This window comes from Rhipicephalus sanguineus, chromosome 3 (genome assembly GCF_013339695.2).
Source record: "Rhipicephalus sanguineus isolate Rsan-2018 chromosome 3, BIME_Rsan_1.4, whole genome shotgun sequence".
NCBI classification, from domain to species: domain Eukaryota; kingdom Metazoa; phylum Arthropoda; class Arachnida; order Ixodida; family Ixodidae; genus Rhipicephalus; species Rhipicephalus sanguineus.
In genome coordinates, this window is record NC_051178.1 from 33,205,746 (window position 1) to 33,228,502 (window position 22,757).

Sequence of the window (22,757 nt, forward strand, 5' to 3'; positions counted from 1 at the left end):
TCTTAAATGAAATTGCTGCTTAAATGGAACAACTGCCTCTAACATGATTGGTTTTGTGCTTGAATTCTGCACCCCTTTTCATCTCTCAGTAAACGAAACTCCTGTTAAATGAAGCATATTTTCCTGGTCCCTTCAGCTTCCGTTTTACAGGAGTCTACTGTAGTTCCTTTTTTGTTAGTGCGATGGATGGCTTGCTGATGCAGCTTCCATTAGCAATCGCTGCCGCCTCAATGATGAGCCTGATGCTATCCTTAGGGTGAGATGCCAACACTGATGTACTGTCAAATAAAGGCACACATTTACATTCTGCGCAATGAGCCGCCAAGAAACCATCACTGCCTTTTTTCACTTTCTGATTGTGCTCGAGCAACCTCACATTCAGGCATCTGCCTGTCTGTCCGACGTAACTTTGACCACAAGACAAAGGTATGTGATACACTACGCCCTTCACACATTCGACAAATTCATTTCGGTACCTAATTTTGCAGCTATTGGAAAGCCTTCCACCGGACAGGTTCTGGCACATAACTGCGACAACTTATTAGGCGATGAAAACACAACTGATATCCCCACTCTTTGACCAATCTTTTTCAGATAGTGCGATATACCATGCATGTATGGAGTCACAGCCACCTTCTTACGAACTGCTGCCTGCGAATCAGTGCACGGGTCACTGTTTTTTGAACACTTTCGGAGCTTCTCTGAAACAGATACCAGCAGGTGACGTGGATAACCAGCTGCCTTCAAGCAAGCAATCTGCCCGCAGAAGCTTTCTTGCATCGAATGGTAGCAAGAATTGGTCAAAGCGTTGTGTAGACAGGCACGAGCAATTCCGCGCTTGACAAGCTTGCTGTGTGCAGAGGCAAAAGGCAACAAAGGTTTTTTCGCACGAGGCTCATATCTCCAACATACCTATATGGTTACTCGAAAAGGAAAGCCTAAGGTCCAAGAATCTCAGGGATCCGTTCTCAGGAATCTCGTACGTGAGAGTTAGCGGCTTTAGGCAATCCTTGAACAGTGCCAATGCTTGCTGCAGGGAAATATTAAAGGCTCTATCATCACACTCAAACAAAATTAAATAGTCATCAACAAAACGGAAGCATTTCCTAACATTGGTTTCTTGTAAGCGTTCTTGAACCTTTCTATCCATGTGCACCAAGAACAGGTCACTAAGCACTGGGGCTATAAAGGAACCAATGCAGACACCACTTCTTTGCAAAAAGACACTTCCGTTCCAATCGGCATAGGTAGAAGTGAGATAAAGTTTGAGCAAATCAAGGAAATCGGAAACTGCGACACCGCACTCATTCTGGAATGCTACCGCACCAAATTCAAATATCGCTTCTTCTATGACACCACAAGGAGCTTGATGAGGGATCGAGTAATATGTCTTTTATATCGATAGAGATAGCTTTGTGAGGAAGCCTGGGAAGTTCATTCAAGTGCGTGATAATTAGCGAAGAATTCTTAAAGGAGCACTGACATCAAATTTCGAAGTCAAGATGTGCCCTTCATTCGATTGCTTCGTATGCATAGGTCTCCTTGGCCAAATTTGAATGGCGTCCGTCGCGTGGAAGTAATTTTATTTCAAGGGCAAACAGCGTACGAAAGCTCAACGGAAGATTGATCACGCTGCGACATCGACACTAGTGCTACGTAACAGGTGTGATACATTCCGACCATACCATCCTGAGTGACGATACGCTAGTAACAATGACGTCGACGATCTGAGTGTATTTATTGTGCCGCCGACGCCAGGCGACGCTTTCACCGGCTCTCACTCCCAGCCAGTGGCTCTCCTTACTGTCCCGATCCGTGCCTGCGATTCATCGTGTCGTATCGACTGATTTGTCGTGTGTTCCTCAGCGCGAGTGCGATCAATCAGAGCGACTACGTGCCAGCATGTCGGGGAACTGCTGCGTAGTACGGACCTGCTCGTCGAGGCGCGGAAAAAGCGGAAAGTGCGTGGCGTTTCATTACACGTACGGTACACGCCAACACGACCACAAGCTATCGAAGTGGAGCAGCCTATAGATAAATATCATCGCTAACAAGTAACACGTATGTAGCGTTATTAGTGAATGTTAGTTCGTCCGTGGACTTCCTCGCGCTAGCATAATACCGGGTTACTGCAGCCGTAACCATGAGAGGCCGGATAGGTGGGGCCATCTGGCGGGGCAAATAAGAACCTGGCACGCACAGAATTGTTATTGTAGAAACCTATCGTATTCTATTTCTCCGCTGGTGTGCATTCGCTATGCCGATATTCCATAGACCCCTTTGCGTATACCGGAATGCCGTGCACGCTAAAATTCTCTGATATAGCTAATTGAGACACACCAGCGAGTATGGCCCAAGCGTGCGTCCCCGGGCACCTCCTCGTTGCTGCTTGGAACAGCGTCCATTTTTGAATCGCTGTTTTGCAAAGGGTCGAAGCGAAAATTATTCGCGACGTCGCGTATCGCAGTGATTCTAAGTTCCAGAATGCCGTCTTCGGCACTAGTAGATACTTTTGACGGCGACGGCGGGGATGCTGGTGACAAGGCATGACTGAACGTGCGCGCCTAGCAGACGAAATGTTAGCCGAGCAGCTGATCCTTACGTCACTCCTTTCTGTGGACAAGTGGTAAACTGGGGCGCGGTCTGGAATTGACCGCGAGGGAGCGCTGCCAGCGCTAAGAAATGGCGGGCTTGCCGGCCGTTTTGAATCGTGCTAGATACCGGTGATATAAATCAATAAAACAGATAGTTATTCGTCCCTCAGTTGCATTTTCGGTCGCGAATCGCTACTAGGGGGTAGATAACTACTCGTGGATGCAAAAATCTTGACATGCGTAAATTTGATGTCAGTGCTCCTTTAACTAAAAAGGGGTCATTGACGCATAGCAACTTTAAGTAACTTTGTAGCCATAAGACAATTGACCTTTGCCACGTGCCTTTTTCGGAAATAGTCACACGAAATAATCACACTTGCCCAGTCTCTTGACAAGACAGATAAGATGGCCCTGGAGATGTTGTTCTCTGCTAAGACTCACAACATTGGAACACCTTTTCGTGTGTCTTAACCTCAGGGCTACTCACCGATGCTTGCAAAAAGTGAACATATCTGAACCATACTGTCACATGGCAGTGACGAAGAAGGCGGCAGTCAACTGGTAGAGATGAAACTCTTTATTAGGGGCGTGCGAATAGTGAAATTTCATCTCGAATCAAATTCGAATCAAATAGTGCGGAATAGTGGCTGAAAATACCGAATATCGAATCAAATATGGAATAGTATCGAAGCGTGCACCACCAGTTACAGCGAGACAAAAAAAGTCACAGTTTCGCCTCAACGGCGAAGCAATGAATGCGATAGCAAGAAATGGGAATGTCACAGGAAGAACAGCAAGCAGCTAGAAATTTGCTGCAGTCTGCTGAAGCACAAATGACGCAGTAAAAGAAAACACATAAGGCGAGTGCGAACTAACAACTGTCACAGCTCGACACTTGCAGTGCACTGCTCAAACACAAAGACGGAGGCACGGAAAGAACTCACAGGTATACATATGACGAGCGCAAACTGTCACAGTTGTTACTTCAACTAACTCCTACTTTGACTCTTCTGACGGCAAACTACCTAAAACTCACAGTGGACTACCTAAAATTTCGTTGTCACGAAAGTGTTAATGTCATACTAAGCCTAACTACATGGGCCTGTGGCATATCGCCTCCAACAAATTGTGGCTGCCGCGGTACGATTGAACCAGCAACCTTTGGGTAAGTGGCTGAGCATTCTAACCACTGTAAACTGTGGTGGCTCGCAATGGCAGATCCAAGTGGCATGCAAATTAATGAGCTTTTTAGCACATAGAGTTCCATTAAGCTTGAGTGTACCACGCCACTCAATTTAAATTGTCAAAAAACTTGAATTAATGTGACGCGAATTAACAAGCTTTTACTGTAGTGGACTCGAGGGCGTGGCTTTGACAAGTTGGCTGCTATTTAAGTTAGCTGCTGCTGCAGAGGTGTGAACTAGTTTGTCTTTGTGCTGGCAAATAAGTCTGGAGAAGCTAACCAAGCAAGCAAATACTTTTTACTGTGCAGACCGATAATTTCATACTTGCTACAGAATTTGTGCAAAAACAAACTAATGGTACACACAGTGATAAGAACTTTATTTAATAGCCCTGAGAGTTTTTTTTTTTTTTTTTTCAAATTGTTAGAATGCAGGAGACTGCATCCTTCGGAAACTCTCACAAAGAAGAAAAAACTAGGACCCCTTCCCCTATTGGCAAAATGGGAGCAACCGAAGCTTGGTGTGTGTGTGTGCCTGACCTACCATTTTTCTTCCTTCCTTTCTTTCTTTCCTCCTATCGCATTGGAGCAATCCTCCCTTCTAACTTTGTCCTTCCTACATGCCGGGAACTGGAGTTTCACCCACGTGCTTAGCAGTGCTGCCCTTCTGTTGCTACAGGCAACAACGACGGTTGAGTGTGAAACAGTGGACGGCAACAATGGAATGTGGCAACGTGAAATGACAAGTGACCGTGATACAAAGATCAGATTTCCATATCAGAAATGGCTGATCGATCACAAGCCCACGATCGAGAGGACATCAATTATTGGAAAATGGCGCATACGCATGTGACCGGCGTACCTTTGAGGGCCTATTTGTGTGCGCCACCATTTCTGTACACATGCCAGTGCTGGGTTTTTCGTGAATTGTGCCACTGCCACCTACACCGAAATCTGTGACTCATAGAAGCTTTGGAATCTTTCTTTTGCCTTTTCCTTATCCATATTTTTGTATGTTTGTCTTCTACAGTTAGAAACTTGTGTGTAATTTATATGCCATGTAGTGAACGTGTGCGTTTTCAGGGTGTAGGAAAGTTGGCTGTTTTGATTGAGCAGTCATTTTGCAGATCTCCCTGCGTGAAGGCTGCAAGAAGATTCTGGTATCCGATTGCATCGGCCTGCTGCAAAAGCTGCACCGGCAGCAGAGTCGGGGCATTGCCATTGCCTGTAAGTGCCTGAGCTATCAGCTTGCTTATTTTCACATTGCACTTATGTGCGGAGGCAGAAACACTGCAGAAGGATGAGTTGAAAGAAGTTGGGAACTTGTGTCCACGGAATAAAATGCTTCCATGCAACAACAGTGGGAGCAAAAACATTCGGCATTTATTGAATTAAAAAATGTCTGGTAAATAGAGCTGTGCGAATAACAGAATTTTCAGTGCGAAGCGAATTCGAATAGTAAAATGTGGGTGCGAATCAAATATTTTAACACGAAAGTGTTTTATGCCGGGATCCCCCTAGACTTTAGCAACGTATTTCCATCACAGATATGATGTTGATAAAATGGACGCTAATGAATGAGAAAGAAAAATTGTAAGAAAAAAGTTCCCCCGACGGGAATTCAACCTACAACTTTTTGGCCGCGGCAATAAGCGCCCGGTGCTCTACCGACAAAGCTACTGAGATAGTTGCACGCTACTCCACAAATGCGCCTTATATCTCTCACACGTTCTCTCTCGCACGGTGCTCTCTGTTGGCGGGGCTAAGCGGGAAGTTGTGGTGCCGCCATCTGTGAGCGGGGAAGTGAAGTAATGCGGCATGACACTTACTAGCGCCAATAAAGATCGATTCAGCGACGGTGCAGTTAAAGGATGTCCTCAGAGTTTGCACGCCAGTGTGCAATCTCAAAGGCCATGGTTAAAGCATCTCGATGCCAGTGAAAAGCACTGGCCGCGCTAGCATCAGGAAGTCGCACACTGCTCTTAAAATTGTTTTCTCATTTCTTGATCGATTTTAACGATACTTGGTGAATTTGTGTATATTTGTGCGCTGATTTCAAATATGCAGTTACTTTTCTAGTATAACCAGTAGTTCCTAAAATACAAAATATTTCATGTGCCTTTTGGGGAGGCAGATTTTTTTTTTCAACAAAGAGAGTTACAAAGTAAATCAGTGTATCACAATAACCTGTAATCAGAACTGAGTGCAACGAAACAAAAATAGATGTTCTAAGCCCATTAGAACAAAAGTTATTACAATATTTTGAACATTCAGGAGTGCGTTAATTTCAAGCTGCGATTTCTTTCGCAAATGTTCAACATACCATAACATTTGTTCTAATGGGCTTAGAACATCAGTTTTTGTTTCATTGCACTCAGTTCTGATGACAGGTTATTGTGATATGCTGATTTACTTTGTAACTCTCTCTGTTAAAAAAAAATCTTCCTCCCCAAAAGACACATGAAATATTTTGTATTTTAGGAACTACTGGTTATACTAGAAAAATAATTGCATATTTGAAATCAGCACACAAATATACATAAACTCACCAAGTATCATCAAAATCGATCAAGAAATGAGAAAAAAATTTTAAGAGCAGTGTCCCCCCTTAAGTTCTTTGCCTTTTGCTTCGTGTTAGCGTGTGGCGGCTCGTTGTCAGATGCACCAACGGTGTTTCGCCGCTGACTGCTTCTAGTGCGATATCACCGACTAATGAAACTGCTGCAGTAAGCGCTGCAGAAAGGCAGCAATGTCAACATGCAAATGTCATGCCTCGGTGGAGCAAGACAGAGGCCAGCAGGATGTAGAATGCTTGCGCACGTTCGCGGCTCAAGCTGCGAACCTCTGCCTCCCATGTTGCTGAAGCTCAGTGTCGCAGTGTATGCATCAGCACAGGCGTAGGTTACCCTACTAGTCTGGAGCGCACACCGTGCCGTTTCTCTCCTTAATTGACGACACTTTGAAGAAGTGCATATCGACTACAAGTGCTTATTATGTGCTTGTTGATGTCATCTTTGCATGGGATCCACAATACGTTGTGTCCAGGTATACGTTAAAAACTTCAGCTACCACAACGGTTAAATCATGATCATGGGCAGTTGTTGTCGCGATGGAGATATGACACTAGGTGTCAATGTGAGTGCATCCACGTCAAATAGTGCTATAGCTGCCAAACACCGATATAGCTGCCAAACACAAGCTCTCATATATCACTACACAATGAGCACTACTTCTGTGAAGACACCTTTCACTTTCATAATATACCGATTCCTATGACGGAGGGATCAGCCATGTTTTTTTTCCAATAGTTGTCGAATATTTTTTTAATACTTCAAAGTGAAGTTACAGAAAAAAAGTTGCAGAGGATCCCTAAGCAGGGATGGGCAAAGATACTTTGAAGTTGCATCGCGATACGATACAAGATACTCAGGCAAGAAGTATTTGAGATACAGATACAAGATACTGCCGCAATAATTGTATCCGATACAATACTTGGTAATTGTATCTCAAGATACTTCGATACATTCGCAAATCTGTTTTTGTAAACCCATATAATGTAGCAGCAAATGCCTGTATTGTCACGTGGTTGTGACGTCGACGAAGGCAGCAGTCAGCACGTCAGAGATGAAACTGTTTATTTGGCCGAACTTGTGGCCGGGAAACTGAAAGTCAACTACAGCAATACACTGATAGTGGCGAACAGAGCGTCGACCGTCGATCAACTGACAAGCGGTGAAGCGCGTCGGCATTTATACATGGTCCGTTGAATATTCCAGCATTATCGCTGGTTGCCGCACAAACTGTAGAATAAGCTCGAGTGCTCGCGTCTTGCGCGCAATCCTAACAAAACGGTCTACAATAATCGGGAAGCTTCTCGATCAATGAGGCGTGGTTTGCGCTGGGCGTTGCTGACAGTCTTTGTGCGCGAAAACTGAATACAGCAAAAGTTATAAGAAACGCACATGGCAATGCCCCCCTCTGAAAAAGCATCGTCCCGATGCTTAAAACAGCACACGGGAGGGGGGGGGGTGGCCAATGCATGCAACAATAAATAACCACAATAAAGCAATAAGGTACAATAAGCACAAGCAAGATAGTACAACAAACAATAAGCACAAGCAAGAAAGTACAATAATAAAGCAAAAGTACAGTCCTCAGATTGACTAACGCGCGTAATATGGCTTGAGGCGCACAACATGGACGACTTTAGGTCGCGCACAGCGCCGCTGAGAGTTCGTATTGCCGTCAGGGACAACCTCGTAGTTGAGTGCGCCGAGGCGTCGAAGTACCCTGTACGGTCCGAAGTATCGTCGAAGAAGCTTCTCACTAAGTCCCCGTCGGCGTATTGGCGTCCATATCCATACACGGTCACCGGGTTGGTATTCCATGTGGCCTCGTCGAAGGTTGTAGCGGCGGCTGTCAGTCGTCAGCTGGTTCCTAATCTGTAGGCAGGTGAGCTGTCGTGCTTCTTCGGCGCGCTGTAGGTAGGTGGTCACGTCGATGTTTTCCTCGTCGGTCATGTTTGGTAACATGGCGTCGAGCGTCGTTGCCAAGCTTCGTCCGTAGACCAACTTGTATGGCGTCATTTGCGTCGTTTCTTGTACTGCTGTGTTGTACGCGAAGGTCACGTACGGAAGGATGGCGTCCCACGTCTTGCGTTCGACGTCGACGTACATCGTCAGCATGTCGGCGATGGTCTTATTTAGACGCTCGGTCAGGCCGTTGGTCTGTGAGTGGTACGCGGTGGTCCGGCGGTGGCTTGTGTGGCTGTATTCCAAGATAGCCTGAGTTAGGTCAGCCGTAAACGCCGTACCTCTGTCGGTGATGAGAACCTCTGGGGCGCCGTGTAGAAGCACGATGCTCTCAACGAAGAACTTGGCTACCTCAGCGGCACTGCCTTTGGGCAGAGCTTTTGTTTCAGCGTAGCGGGTGAGGTAGTCGGTAGCCACGACGATCCATTTATTTCCGCAAGTCGACATTGGGAATGGTCCCAGCAGGTCCGTCCCGATCTGCTGGAATGGTCGCCGAGGAGGCATGATCGGCTGAAGGAAGCCTGCTGGTCTTATGGGCGGTGTCTTCCGTCGCTGACAGTCTCGGCATGTTCTTACGTAGCGAGTGACGTGGCGGCAAGGCGTGGCCAGTAGTACTTTTCCTGTACTCGTGCGAGCGTGCGAGAAAGTCCGAGGTGTCCAGCCGTCGGTTCGTCGTGCAGGGCATGCAGAATTTCTGGTCACAGTCCCGAGGGTACGACGATAAGGTAGCTGGCTCGGACCAGAGAGAAGTTCTTCTTCACGAGGACGTTGTTTTTCAAGGAAAATGATGCCAATCCTCGCCTGAATACTTTTGGGACAACGATGGTCCTGCCCTCCAGGTATTCCACTACATCCTTCAGTTCCGGGTCGGCTTGCTGTCGTTCGGCGAAGTCGTTGGCACTTATGGCTCCCAAGATGCTGTCATCGTCCTGGTCGTCAGGCGGTGGTGGGTTGACGGGGGCACAAGACAAGCAGTCGGCGTCGGAGTGTTTCCTTCCGGACTTGTACACGATGGTAATGTCGAATTCTTGAAATCTTAGGCTCCACCGTGTGAGGCGACCTGAAGGGTCTTTCAAGTTAGCTAGCCAACACAAGGCGTGATGGTCGCTCACAACTTTGAAGGGCCTGCCATAGAGGTAGGGGCGAAACTTTGACGTAGCCCAGATGATGGCGAGGCACTCCTTTTCTGTTGTGGAATAGTTGGCCTCTGCCTTAGACAGCGACCGGCTAGCATAACTGATAACCCTTTTTAGTCCATCCGTCCGCTGCACAAGGACGGCGCCGAGTCCCACGCTGCTTGCATCGGTGTGAATCTCCGTATCGGCGTATTCGTCGAAATGCGCGAGTATCGGAGGCGTCTGCAGGCGCCATTTCAGTTCATGAAATGCTTCGACTTGCACTGTTTGCCACCTGAATTCGACGTCGGTCTTCGTGAGCTGCGTTAGTGGCTCGGCGATCCGTGAAAAGTCTTTGACAAAGCATCTGTAATAGGCGCACAAGCCAAGAAATCGGTGCACGGCCTTCTTGTCAGTGGGTGGCGGGAAAGCGGCGATGGCAGCTGTTTTGTGCGGGTCTGGGCGCACTCCAGTCTTGCATATCACCTGACCCAAAAACAAGAGCTCCTCGTACGAAGGGGCACTTTTCCGGCTTCAGGGTTTGCCTGGAGTTTCTGATTGCTTGAAGTACGGATTCAAGGCACTGGAGGTGTTCGTGGAAGTTCGAGGAAAACGCAACAACGTCGTCCAACTAAACAAGGCAAGTTTGCCACTTCGAGCCAGCTAATACTGTATCCATGACTCGTTGGAAAGTCGCAGGTGCCGAGCAAAGACTGAAGGGCATGACCTTGAACTCGAACAGGCCGTCCGGTGTTATGAAGGCAGTCTTTTCTCGGTCTCTCTTGTCGACTTCGATACCAGTAGCTGGTCTTGAGGTGCATCGAAGAAAAGTACTTCAGGCGACGATAATCAACGCAGAAACGTAGGGTTCCATCCTTCTTCCTCACTAACACCACAGGTGACGCCCACGGACTCTTGGACGGCTGGCTGGATGATGTCGTCGCGTAGCATTTAATCGACCTGTTTCTTGACGGCCTCGAGTTCTCGTGTCGAAACTCGGTACGGGCTCTGATCGATTGGTCGGGCGCTTGATGAATGATGAAGATGAATGATCCTATTAATAAAGATGCCAAGTGTATTTAAAGGGGTACTGACACAAAATTTCGCGGTCGAGATAGCCTGCTGTATCGATTCCCGTGTACGTGCGTGTACCGTCCGCAAAATATCGACAGCGAATAAAGCTTGGAAGGTATTTTATATGAATTTTGAAGTTCGCGAGCGCGATCCAGCATTATAGGCCGCACCTGGTGCATTGACACCCTCGGAGGTGACCCGAGGTGACCCCCCTACTTCCCCTACGTAACCGTTGCAGCCGGTGCAAGTTATGACGTCGTAGCCGCCATTTCTGTTTTGACGCGCTTCCCGACGAATCGCTCCTCGCCAGCGGGTCAAACCTGAAGTGATTCGCCACGTCGAAAATTTTTTCCAACCCTGCCGCAAGAAAATCGTCGCTATCAGATGACGATGAGCCCGGCGACGACAGACCGCGCGGAAATGTGTCACTGTTCTGTGTGCTCATGTGACCGAGCGTTTCACTCGCTAGGTGGTGATAGTTGCACCCGGCGGCTTGTCGTTTTTGGAGCTCTGACAAACCGAAACTGAGGCTGTGTCGGTAATGAGGAGCTTGTAATTATTTATCTGTCGCGTGCTGCAGCAAACGATGTGCCGTGTTATGACTAACAGGCCTCCAGCAACACATTGCAGCAAAAAAACGCGAGGCGAAAATTTTTGTGTCAGGACTCCTTTAACAGAGCACCTCCCTGGATAAGCCTCTGTACCATAATGCATACAACATTGTGCGCTAGGACAGCGTCATCTGCTACAGCCAAGCTGCTTTGATTGCATTAAGCAGTGTGCATTATGGTCATCACTTGTTCAGGCTGCCTGTTCACTGGTATTTTTTTTATTATCTGACGTTGAGAGGCCTACGTATCTAGGCATGGTTTGCTTCTCTGGTGCTATCTTACCAGCTCATCTTGATCGAGTGCTTGTTAGGGTATGGACAACAATTATTTTGCTTCATTTAGTGAAAGAAATCGCCTGCCGTGGATAAATTTTGTGGCTTTGGCGCATCGCTGCTAAATTCGAGGGCGTGGAATCAAACCCTGTTCAAACGGCCGCATTTCGATGGAGGCGACATGCAAAAATGTCTGTTCATTATGTGTGCGTTAAACAACTGCGAATGGTCAAAATTAACCACTCGTCCTCCACTACGGCACACCCAAATCAGATTTTTTTTTGCTCATAAACCACAAAAGTAAAGTTTTATTATCAAAATTATGCATTCCTGCTCAAATTTACTCTCAACAATTTATCTCCCACAGGATTCGTACGTTGATTTGGTACTCTTGGAGGGAAATCCATGTATAAGATGGAATGATCTCTTTTTTTTTCATTTAGTTTGGGAATGACCATTTGAGTGCATCTTAGCAAAACACCCAGTGCATTCTTGGTGTAGCTAGTCGGAATATTATTAATTATTTACAAATACGTGTCAGCATATATGCCAAGGGTGAAGAAGTTGACTACTTTGCGTCGATCGTTATGTTAGAAGCAAACATTGATAGGCAGATGGAATGATGAAATAGATCCCAAGAATTCTAACGTTGCACAAGTTTAAGTGCAAAAAGACAGCATGAAAACAGCTTTGGTCGCTGTATCAGCCGTACTTTGTTACTCCAGTGTTTTGTGGAGTTACGCAAGATCGGATCCTGAAGGAGTTGGCTGCTAGCCTTTCTGCATATAACATTCCAATTTGCTGCTATCACATTCTTTGTTCGCCTTTGCGGCGACACTGCGACTTTTTTTTTTTGTTGTTGTTAAGTTATTTTGGTTGGTTATCAGCATGAACCTGTTCTTCGCCAGGCTGTTGCAATATATAGGTACAGGCTACCGAGAACATGGGCTATACTACATAGAAAAATTCAGCCTGTGATATACTCGAAGCTGATCCTCTTTCTCATATCGGCACAGCAAAATGCCAGTGGGCCGTCAAAATCTGTGGCAGATGTTTCGCTGGTGCACTGAAGGCATTCCTGTTCTGTTTCTGTCCTGTAGAGATGAGCATGATTTTTTGGCATTATATATTAATGTATTTTTAAAACAAATCTTAGATCTAAATCATATATAATGCATATATTGTTGTGGCTCATGTTGCTTTTTTATGATGAGGTTTGACTCTATAACCAATATTCCCGTAGAGGCGTTTGATAGAGCCCATAAGTCTGCCCCATTCACTATGCAGGAAACCAGTGTTCAGGTTAAATATACATTTTAGCTAACAATAGTTACCATTATAGTACATTATTGCCTGGCATGACTTTTTAGCTGTTTCAGCAGGTTCCCATTGAGCTTTTGCGTAAGCATTTATTCTGTACTTGGTTTGAGATATGTTTTGCACTTGTTGCTAGCTGACGCTGAACATAAATATTCCTTTTTTTTTTTTTACAGATGACCAGCTATGCCATGCTTGCAACCGACGGATACTCTCCAAAGGCAAGCTTTTTTCTTTAATTTTTGCGACATTATATCAATGCCAAATCTTCGGGGGGGAAGTGGGGGAAAACAGTATCAAACAAAACCTTTCACATCATGTCGAAAGCTTGGTTTCGAATGCTATGTACGATATGCTTTTGTTGAATGTCACTTATGTAATCAGTTTCAGCAGAATGTCACGGGTTTAACTTCCACCAAGGCGGTACACTTCACCTCGATATTGGGCGCGAGATCTCACCACTGGAGATGCGGTGGCTGAGATTGTTGTGACGTGCAGGGTTGGATCATGTTATCTCATGTTGCTCCGGCGAAGGGAAGCAGACGGTTGAACACGTTGCTTTTAACCGCAATTTCTGGCATTTTCTTCTTTGAACAGCGTCACTTTGCTCTCACTTCATGTGTGCAGACACCTAGAGACTACACAATCGGGAAAGTGCAGTCTAAGTTACCAGCGGCATGCCACAGTGGGAGCCAAGCGCGAGCTTTCACTTTCGCCGTTACCTTGCTTTGCAAGAGCGTGATAGCGCTGTCACTTGACGTTCATTTATTGCTGTTTCTAGCTCATGAGGTTCCTTGCTTATAGAGGATGTCTGTAGAATGAGCCCATCCACTGTCACTTCTTCTTTATGTTCCGCTACAGGCGACAATGTGGCCAGCTTCAAAGACTGATTCACCTTCTGTAATTGTTGGGGTTTCATGTCCCAAAACCACGGTATGCTTATGACGGACGCCGTAGTGGAGGACTCTGGAAATTTCAACCACCTCTATGGGGTTCTTTAATGTGCCCCAAATCTAAGTAGACGGGCATCAAGCATTAATTGCACAGTAGCTGCAAAGTGTCATACTGCTTATCAATGAAGTTGTAAACGCTGGACACTGGTATTTTCACTGAAACATAAAATTGCCAACACAGACATCTCACCTAGTTGGAATCTGCTCATGTTTATGAAGTGCGAAAAAAAAAAGAAAAACACTGGGACGAAGCAGATACACACAGCTAGGACACACTTATCCTATGTGTGTCTCTGCTTCGTCTCTCTATTTTTCGCGCTTCATAAGCATAAGGTTGCCATCTGTAGACCCCGGTAAGCCACCCCTTGCAGCATGCTAGTGCATTCAAATGCGCAAAGTAATATGGCCAGCTGACATACGGTGCATTTACCATCGCAATCGAGCGCTATCGGGATCGTATTTTTTGATCGCAATTTACCCCTTTGCGCCAACTGCCAAACGGAGTAAATCGTCTATTCTTTTCATCCCGATGTGGCTCGATGGGGATAGGAAATTCACCGTGGGACAACCATAGAAAATTCGCGCAGTAAGGAGCAACAGATGAACATTAAAATTGTGCCGCAGACAAACTTGTGCTCATGTAAAATGTTATCTAGCTACAACTCTGAATAAGGCACGCACGTGCATATAGCTCTTGTGCATTTGCCTCCAATAAATTGAGAAATGTTGCGGCTGCATCCAGCTCTGAGCATGTTGGCTTGCTTCCTACAAAGCAGATAAACCACTTGCATCGTGCTTTATAAGGTATGCGGACTGAAGAGGAATGTAAATTTGCTCATGCCATTTCTTTCTCGTATATTAACCGCGACTCATCTTTGGATGAGAGCCTACAATGAATGAAGTTACACAGCGGTCACGTTGCACGCATTTCTTGCAGCAAAAATGTTTCTTTGATTCAAGCACACTTAGATGCTTAGTTTCAATTCGACACAAAATGTTATTTACCTTTTACAAAAGCAGCACGCTCGGCCTCCGTGGTTTTCATATCGGAGGCCGTAGCAGATGACGCCAGCGGTCAAGGTGGTGTCAAGTTATTTTGAGGAACGTAATATTTTTTCAGGGCAGTTATTTCAAAGTTTGTTCAATCAGTAATGAAGCCACAGCAGTGTTTTACTGATTTCGTCAAAGTGAAGTACAACAATCATAATAAAAAAGAAGACGCGGGCTGAGCAGCAGAGAGCCGGCAGAGCAATTCAACCTTGCACGTCACACGGACGCCTCCGCATTGCGGCGCCACGATATGTCTCCACGCCCAATAATGAACTTCTATATATAACGAATCCTCTATATAACGATGTAATTGAATTCTTATTATTTTATGTCCATAGAACACCCAGCACCTCCACCAATAATGTTACGGGTATCTTGTTGATCAACTAGTATTTACAATGCACAGCACAGCGTGGACAAGATGGCGCCAGTCCAGCAACAACCAAAAGCGACGTCGTCTTCCTCCTCTTTCATGCAGCCACGCTGCGGCAGCTGTTTGGTATCAGTATTTTCAGCCTCAATATAATTAACCTCCCTTATCTACGATCTAAATATAACGAAATTTCACTGCAACTACACAGGAAGAGAAAGGCAGTAAACTGAAACTTGTGTTGGTGCCAGTGGTCATATAATTGCACTTTATCCGAATGTATTTTTCAAATCGCGTGCCGCACAACAGAGAGAAGCAACCAATGCGGCACAGCATCTTTTTTGCAGCGGCTGCTGTAAAAGTGTGCTCCGCAATGCTCTCCTTGCTTTCGGAGCAGCAGAGAAGAGCATGTGCCTGATGCATGACATCCGGGAACCCTGGCGCACCGTGTCTCGCACTGCTCTCTCATCTCCATGTGCTGTGTAGCTCGTATTTTACACCGTGCATGGCATGCATCTGTGCCAGATTTGCTTATTTTGTTTGGAGTAGTTGCAGAGGCGGTAGCACCAACTGCAACAAGCTCTCAGTTATCTTGCAAGCGATCACAATCGTTCAGAAAATGGATGTCGGTGACAAGATCTCGATCGGCAAGAAAAATAGGCTGTTTGGGGATATTGCAGAGCTCCATGATCCTAAACTTGGCCACCGTAAACAGAGGTGCCGTAATTCAGGCTTTCGCCTGGCTTTCATGCGATTTTAGGCCGCACCTTTTTGTTTTTGTAGTGTGCAATGGTTTTTGATGTTGCGTGTTTGTTGGATGAGTGCATCGCAAGTGGTCAGTCAAATTGGTGAACATTATAGCATTGACGTTGCACCGCTCTAAGCAACACACAAAGTTTCGGTGACAAGCCACAGCGCTAGTAGTGGCACAATAGCTTTGCCTATCTCATATTACCACATTGCATTGGACCTGCATTTGTTTCGGCTTTACTTGTGACGTATGGCTGCTGTGAAGAGGACTTCACCCGCACAGCATCAAATTGTAGTCGCCAGATCTCAGGTTCAACAAAGTTGTTCTTTGTTACATCATTCGAGATAGTTTTTTTTCCACTTGCCATATTATTGGAATTTTCTTGCGGCACTTTCCGTGTAAGAATGCATTCTTCGGCGACTATGCTTTGCATAAAAGGTCATATTTCTGCTTAATGAAGTTTCAGTATTGCCATGGGCATTTATTTCTCTATTTTTGTGTCTCTCCCACATAATCTGATACCACCGCTAGGCGCACGCCGCACCACAACGTGTGCGAAACTTCTAGATTATTTTAGACTGTTTTGATAAGATTGCGCACATGACGAGAGCAGTTGCGTTCATTCTAGATCTAACGCGAGCACCAGTGATAATGCTGGAATTTTCTATCATTCATCTATAAAAGACAATGCGTTCTGCTGACGGTGAGATTACCAACAGCCAGTGACTGCATGTGATCGCCTTTATCAGTGTACATTGTGCAGTGCTTGTACTTTGAGTTACTTAGTTTTCTGAGCACAAGTTCACCCAATAAACAGTTTCGTCCCTACCAGTGTAACACTGCCTTCTTCATCATCAGAGCCACGTGAAATCTGGTGAAGGTACTGGTTCCTCCATGTTCGGGATGCTCTTGAAAAGCTGTTAACTAAGTTCACAACATGAAGAAAAAACATCGAAGCCCTCCCGGATTATCGCTGCTGAAAACAAGGACTACCACCACAATATGGACCCCTAGCCGACAAGACAAAAGCCACAACGATGAGGACAGCAGGCACAAGGACGGCACCTGTATCACACACGACAGTCGTTATGCAGCAGCCCTGGGAGCTGCCGATCTTCAGTAGATCATCCTGTGAAGACCCCGAAACCGGGCTGGAGATGTCTGACAGGGTCACCCTTTCAACAAGTGGAACTTCTTAGAGAAACTGCGTCACTGTGACAGGAATTTAGAATATTTGAAGTGCGCGACCGATTGCGCGTATGTGCCGTCTGATCGCGAGAAGAAGAGGACGATGAGCATCGCTCGCGCGGGAGCGGTCGGCTGAATGCTAGCCGGAGCTGCATGGGCGGGACCCGCGTTCCCGACCAAGTGTACGGCCACTGAAGACTTGTGCCTGGGTCTTGTGTACACGGGCGTCAACGGGTTCCGGTGTGGTCAAGCCGTATCCTGGGCCACTACCGTGCTGGGCGACGTTCCAGACCAACCGGCGCCGGGCCTTCGTTCCGACGCACGCCTGGATCGTCGGTGACAGCATCGCCGCGCGGTCGACGTGCCGTGAGTGTGTGAGTGTGCCGTCGCCGCGCCGATAAACGCTTCTCACTAAACGTATAGACCAAAGCGTGTGTTATGTGTATGTGCTTGTTCAACGTGCTCGTCAGTTCCGTCCCGCGTCCACATTAAAGCCTCGACGTTTCTGTGAGACCTTCTTTGTGTGCAAGAGGCCTGAGCCCACTAACAACATCACAATTTTGGCGAGCCTGCCAGGATACTCAAGCACACAAGAGGGAATGATGGAGTTTGAGAGGCTATACGCCATAGGCAAGGATCTCGGAATGACAGGAGCGGAGCTCAAGCGCTGGGTCGACGCGGAAATCGCGAGGGAACGGGACCAGCGTGCCCAAAATCGCGAGGACGCGAAAGCGCAGGCCGAGCAAGACCGCCTGAGGTTGGAGGCCGAAGAACGCGTTCTCAAGCTCAAGATCGAGCTCCAGGAAAAGACTGGCAGTACGCAAGGCGCGTCGACGGATGCCAGTGCGGGACAGGCGCTTGCTAGGGCAGCCCCCGACATCTTCAGCCCCCACAAATTGATTCCGCCGTTCAACGAGGAACGGGATGACCTAGACGCCTACTTGAAGCGTTTCGAGCGAGTTGCGACAAGCCAGGACTGGCCCCGCACGAAATGGGCACTCTCCCTCAGCCTGTGTCTGACCGGAGAGGCCTTGACGGTCATAGGGCGACTCGACTCTAACGCAGCCACAGATTACGACCAGCTGAAGGCTACCTTGCTCCAGCGTTTTCGGTACACCGCTGAGGGGTACCGCGAAAAGTTCCGAAACGCGAGACCCGAAGACAACGAGACCGCCATGCAATACGTTGGAAGGATATCTGGCTACTTCGACCACTGGATTGAAATGAGCCAAACATACAAGAGTTTCGACTCCCTTCGCGACGCCATGATTGGTGAGCAGTTCTTGGAAGGCTGTTCTATGCCTCTACGAGTATTTTTGAAGGAAAGGAATTGCAAGACCCTCGACGCGCTGGCGAAGAATGCCGACTGCTTCATAGAGGCACAACACCTCACCAATATGAGCAAGGAGAAGACCCTCAAAGAGGCCACGGTGGAGCATTCCGGTAAGGCGGAAATACCGAAGACGTCTAGGCCAACCGACCGGTGCTTCCTCTGCGACAAGGCGGGTCATCGAGCTTCGGAGTGCTAGTCCCGGAATAAAGGAACACCTGCGGACCGCGGATGGTCTCGTAGAAGCGGTCCAGGAGGAGGACCCTCAAGACAAGAGACAGGACAAGCTTCGTGTATGATGGCACCATCGCCGCCCGAAAATCCGACAGACGGAGGTGATGGGTACGTCGTACTGCAGAGCGGCGAAACGATTCCCATAGTCAATACGACATTAATGCCACCAGCCCCCGGATGCGACGTCGCAAAGCTGCCAGTGCGTAGGGGCTTCCTTGAATCGCAACCGGTATCGGTCCTACGAGACACTGGTTGCAACACGGTAGTTGTGCGGCATTCGCTGATACCTCGAGAAAAAATGACAGGAACAACAAGCCCGGTATTCTTGCTGGATCGCACGATTCGTTACCTACCGGAAGCCATTGTATTTCTCGACACGCCATTCTTTACAGGCCTTGCGCGGGTTAAATGCATGCGGGACCCCTTGTATGACGTGGTGCTGGGGAACATTGAAGGAGCCCGGCCACCTAATGACCCGGTCAGTTTGTGGTCGCCAGACAGAACTCGGAGCGATACGAGACCCCCTTCCATGCGGGGGCCACCTACTTCGCAATTAGGGCGGCCAGACATAAATGACAAAGAAATGAATGAGGTTGAAAACGTAGCCTCAAGCCAGACACAGAAGCTGGCTGTGTGCGGTGCCGGGTTCATCACTGCTTCAAAGGGTATGGAGACACCGTCACTGCCAGCGTTGCCAGTGCTGCAACCCGCAATCACAGGGGTAGATCACTGCAAATTAAAGGACTTGCAGAAGAACGACGGATCTCTCAGGCGCTGCTTCGAAAAGGTCGGCAAGATGCTGATATCGGGTGGCAACGAAAATGAATATTACTTGCAAGATGGCATTCTATACAGGAAACGCAAGACGACACGAGGGGAAATATTCGACCAGTTGGTGGTGCCCAAGGACCTTAGAAAGAACGTAATGAAGATAGCTCATGAAGGGGGCCACGCTGGTCATCAGGGAGTGACGCAAACGCTCAGTCGAGTCACTGAGTTTTACTGGCCCGGAATGCAGTCGGAGACCAGACGATTTACCAGGTTGTGTGGCACGTGCCTAGGAGCAAAGAGTCCCACGTCACCTAGTCGGACGTGCTCCATCACACAAAGACCTCAGACTTGCGCGAACTGTTTGTATCATCAATTTATGCCTCGCCGAGAAGTCTCGGAGAAGTGCTTCTGCAAGGACACGAATAACTTGGAGTAATGGCGTGATCCTTGACGAATAACGTGCGGCGACTTGTGCTACGTGTCACCTACGTCACTTACGTCGTGTGGGGCTACGTCGCCTTTGTGCTCCTCCTCGACTTCTTGAAATTGGGGGGAAATGTGATAGGAATTTAGAATATTTGAAGTGCGCGACCGATTGCGCGTATGTGCCGTCTGATCGCGTGAAGAAGAGGACGATGAGCATCGCTCGCGCGGGAGCGATCGGCTGAATGCTAGCCGGAGCTGCATGGGCGGGACCCGCGTTCCCGACCAAGTGTACGGCCACTGAAGACTTGTGCCTGGGTCTTGTGTACACGGGCGTCAACGGGTTCCGGTGTGGTCAAGCCGTATCCTGGGCCACTACCGTGCTGGGCGACGTTCCAGACCAACCGGCGCCGGGCCTTCGTTCCGACGCACGCCTGGATCGTCGGTGACAGCATCGCCGCGCGGTCGACGTGCCGTGAGTGTGTGAGTGTGCCGTCGCCGCGCCGATAAACGCTTCTCACTAAACGTATAGACCAAAGTGTGTGTTATGTGTATGTGCTTGTTCAACGTGCTCGTCAGTTCCGTCCCGCGTCCACATTAAAGCCTCGACGTTTCTGTGAGACCTTCTTTGTGTGCAAGAGGCCTGAGCCCACTAACAACATCACAGTCACATATACTTCTTCCTAGAGGACACCGTGAGGACGCGGTTCAACAACTGGGAGTCCACACTTCAACCCTGAGATTTTTTTTGTACAACAATCCTAGACACCTTTGCGACCGCCGTTCACAAGGTAAAGGCCGCAGCTAGGCTGGAGACATGTGTGCAGCCTCTCAATTCAAACATCGCAGTCTATATGGAGGATATCACTCGCTTGTTTCACAACACCAACCCCAGCATACCCAAAGAGAAGAAAGTCAGCTTCCTTATGCGAGCTGTAAAGCAAGAGCTCTTTCTTGGATCAGGAACCTGCCGAAGATGGTCGAAGAATTTGCTTCGGAGGCCTCGATAATCGAGAAGACACTTGAGATGCAGACACAGCAATACAACCACAGTTTACTTGCACCAAACAATGCCGAAGCCCTAGCTGTAGGTGCAGCGACCTGCGTGAGATAAGAGCAGTCGTACGTGAAGCAACCCCAGGTGCAATCAGTAGTAAACATCATTCACAAGGAAATCCGGCTTTCGCTGGGAGTAGCTCAACCGCCGCAACCTGATCCAGAAGCCATGAGCTATGCTGCTGCATCATGCCATGCTGTAGTCACTCCTTGCACGCGCCAAGGCCCCGCGTCATCGCAGTTCTGTTGCCAGACACCGCCGCAACCTCGCACACCATTCCACCCGCCTGTGGGCCAATGCTGCGCCCCATAAAAATCTGGCATTTGGCGCGCCCGGCCACTGCCCGCTCTGTTACTACTACAGAGAAGCCAGCCACATCTACCATCACTGCCAGTACTCTGAGGTGGGCTTGTGTGGATACACCATCAATGTGCCACATCCAGAAAAAGATCAACAGCCAGAGGACATTGCTCACTCTCTCGTGGCATCTGAGTGGAGACCTCGACAGCCGTCGCGTTCACCATTGCCACGACAGGCAATGGTGAACCTGTCACTCCAATGCCAACCATACACGGGGCCAACTTGAGGCCAGTCGCTTAGCCCATCTCTGAAAAACTAGAAGCAGCCACTCATGGAGGTTCGGTTGCTGTTCGTCACAACACCGAAGATGCTCCACCAACAACTCTGACGAAATCTTCAGAACATGCGACCTGCCACACAAGGCCCTGAAGACTAAGCTTCGCTGCCAAAGAACCTGACAACGCCACGTAGCAGCAGCAGAACAAGGCGGTGCAGCTATGATCCCACACAGTGGCCTAACCGTAATGCTAGACAACGAACTAGCGACCACGACATGCTTATCAACGGCCCCAACGTCGTTACTCTGGTCGACACCGGAGTAGACTACTCGGTTATCAATGGGCCGTTCGCCACAAAGTTGAAAAAAGGTTAATGCTGCGTGGGAAGGCCCCTAAATCTGAACTGCCGGAGGTCATCTAGTATGACTGGCGGGAATCTGCACATCAAGAGTCACCTAAAATAAGCGTGCTTATCCCGGGACCTTCGTAGGCCTACAGCATAGCTCAAGAGATGTCGTTCTTGGTGTGGACATCTTAAAGCACCACGGTGCAGTCATCGACCTTGTGGGGTCAGAGCGATATAACCGCCGCCGCCCTCGGAACACACGGACACAGTTCACGCGGTCGGGCAACAAAACGTGGAGGTTTATTAAACACTTCTTTACATATATGGCGAGCTCGCCGGCCAAATTAGTAACACGTAACACTTAACACGCTAAACTTATGCGCTGACAATGAATACTGGGGAACATATATCACACACTCAAGAGAATGTAAGACATGCAATACAATATAACCTAAGACATAGATGAGACATAAAATAAGACAACATAATACAATACAAATGCGGTGGCGGCGCCGCAGATGCACGACTCACCACGAGGGCCCGAGGGCAGCGAGCCGTGGTACCGTCCCCCGGACCCACCGCGACGAGACGCCCATCCGCGCCCGCAGCCACACCCCAAAGAGAGATTCACTCCTGTTTCTATGCGCCGGCCTAAATTCGCGGCGGCGATGCCGGCGCCACCGCGCTAAACTCGGATTACAGACAGCGCATCACTGACCTTGGACGAACGCCTCGGCTTACGCCAAGCACGTGCGTTCCAAACACAGCGGCCGCGCCCAAGTTACGGCAGGCGCCTTTACAGGGGTGATATAGCACCCCCACAACCTGAGATCTGAGTCTATAACACTAGCGTCAGAAAAAGCACTACCACCGCACACTGCTCAAGGAAAGCACACCTTGAATGTTGAAGACCAAATCACCATTCCCCCTCGCTCTAGCGTCATCATTTCCACTGGCACTGAGAAACACGCAGACATGGAAAGCGTCATTGAGGGCGACAATCATCTG

At 48.1% G+C, this 22,757-nt stretch overlaps 1 protein-coding gene across 1 annotated transcript in view; it reads left to right on the forward strand.

Annotated features, from left to right (window-relative positions):
* Positions 1-22,757, forward strand: part of LOC119386535 (vacuolar protein sorting-associated protein 41 homolog) — a 203,378-nt gene that overhangs the window by 156,901 nt on the left and 23,720 nt on the right. Inside the window, exons 20-21 of the mRNA XM_037653803.2 lie at positions 4,905-5,004; positions 12,875-12,919. Coding sequence (XP_037509731.1) covers positions 4,905-5,004; positions 12,875-12,919 — 145 coding nt within the window. The remainder of the gene's footprint in view (positions 1-4,904; positions 5,005-12,874; positions 12,920-22,757) is intronic.